Source organism: Haplochromis burtoni, unplaced genomic scaffold, assembly GCF_018398535.1.
Source record: "Haplochromis burtoni strain Fernald_Lab_line unplaced genomic scaffold, NCSU_Asbu1 Contig_1743, whole genome shotgun sequence".
Taxonomy (NCBI): Eukaryota; Metazoa; Chordata; class Actinopteri; order Cichliformes; family Cichlidae; genus Haplochromis; species Haplochromis burtoni.
Genome location: NW_024584104.1, coordinates 23,377 through 24,411, shown reverse-complemented (window position 1 = coordinate 24,411; position 1,035 = coordinate 23,377). Strand labels below are relative to the sequence as shown.

The window sequence follows — 1,035 nt, the reverse complement described above, 5'->3', positions numbered from 1 at the left end:
CTCCAGAAGAAGCGGAAGCGTTTTTTCTTCTTCTCCGTGATCTTTTCCACGAGCACTTTTTTCTCTAGGATGAGGGTTCGTAACTCATCAATTGTTTGTGTGTTTTCCTTCTCAAGTTTCCTGCATGTTGTCTCCACTTCTTCTAATTTGGCTTGTTTTTCTTCGAGCCTTTCTTTCAGTTCTTTACATTTGGCCTCCTGCATAAGCTTTGCCTCGTGCATCTCTGTATAACTGTGTTGTAATTTGTTGTGTGCGTCTTGTAGCTGCTGACTTCTCTCGAGTTCTTGAAGTGTACACTGCAGGTCTTTGGTTGTTTTCTCTACTTGCTGCTTTAACATCTGCACCTCAGTGTTTTTGCACTTCAAGTTGTTGGAAAGTTTCTCCAGTTCTGTGTTTTTTCTCAGCATGTCACTGAGCTTACTCTGCATCTCTGAGCATTGTCTTTGCACTTTTTTCTTTTCCCCCTCCAGCTCAGTTGTTTTGGAGTTCAGTTTGTTATAACGGTCTTGCAGTTGTTGGTTTTTCCTCTCAAAGTCCTGGAGAATTTGTTTATCTTCTTTCTGCTTTATTTCCCATTGTTCTTTGTCTTGTAGGGAATCCTTATTTCTTTGCACTGTTTTATCAAGCTTTATTTTCAGCGCGGTGTATTTTTCCTCCACGCCTTCAAGCTTGGAGTCCGTTTCTTTCTGTTTAATTTCTAGTTGCTTTTTTTCTTGAAGCAACTCTTTATTTTTGTTCAGTGTTTTATCAAGCTTCGCCTGAAGCCCTTTGTACTTTCCCTCCATGCCTTGCAGTTTGCGCTGCTTTATGTCCATTTGTTCTTTTTCTTGGAGGAGTTCTTGATTTCTTCGCAGAGCTTCTTCAAGCTTTATTTGCAAGGCTTCCTTGTGTTTCTCGCTGTCCTGAAGCTTGCAATCCATATCTTCCTTTTTCATGGTCTGTTGCGCTTTCTTTCGAAGAAACTCAACCCTTCCTTTCAGCACTTTTTCATTTATCTCAGTGCCTTGGAGTTTTATGACCAGTTGTTTCTTCTCT

The 1,035-nt window shown here is 40.6% G+C and overlaps 1 protein-coding gene across 1 annotated transcript in view; it reads right to left on the bottom strand.

Moving 5' to 3' along the window:
- LOC102293103 (trichohyalin) overlaps nucleotides 1-1,035 on the bottom strand; it is a gene marked incomplete at its 3' end in the record, with an annotated part of 6,714 nt that continues 5,679 nt past the window's right edge. Inside the window, 1 exon segment of the mRNA XM_005953397.3 lies at nucleotides 1-1,019. Within this exon segment, the coding sequence (XP_005953459.3) occupies nucleotides 1-1,019 (1,019 nt within the window).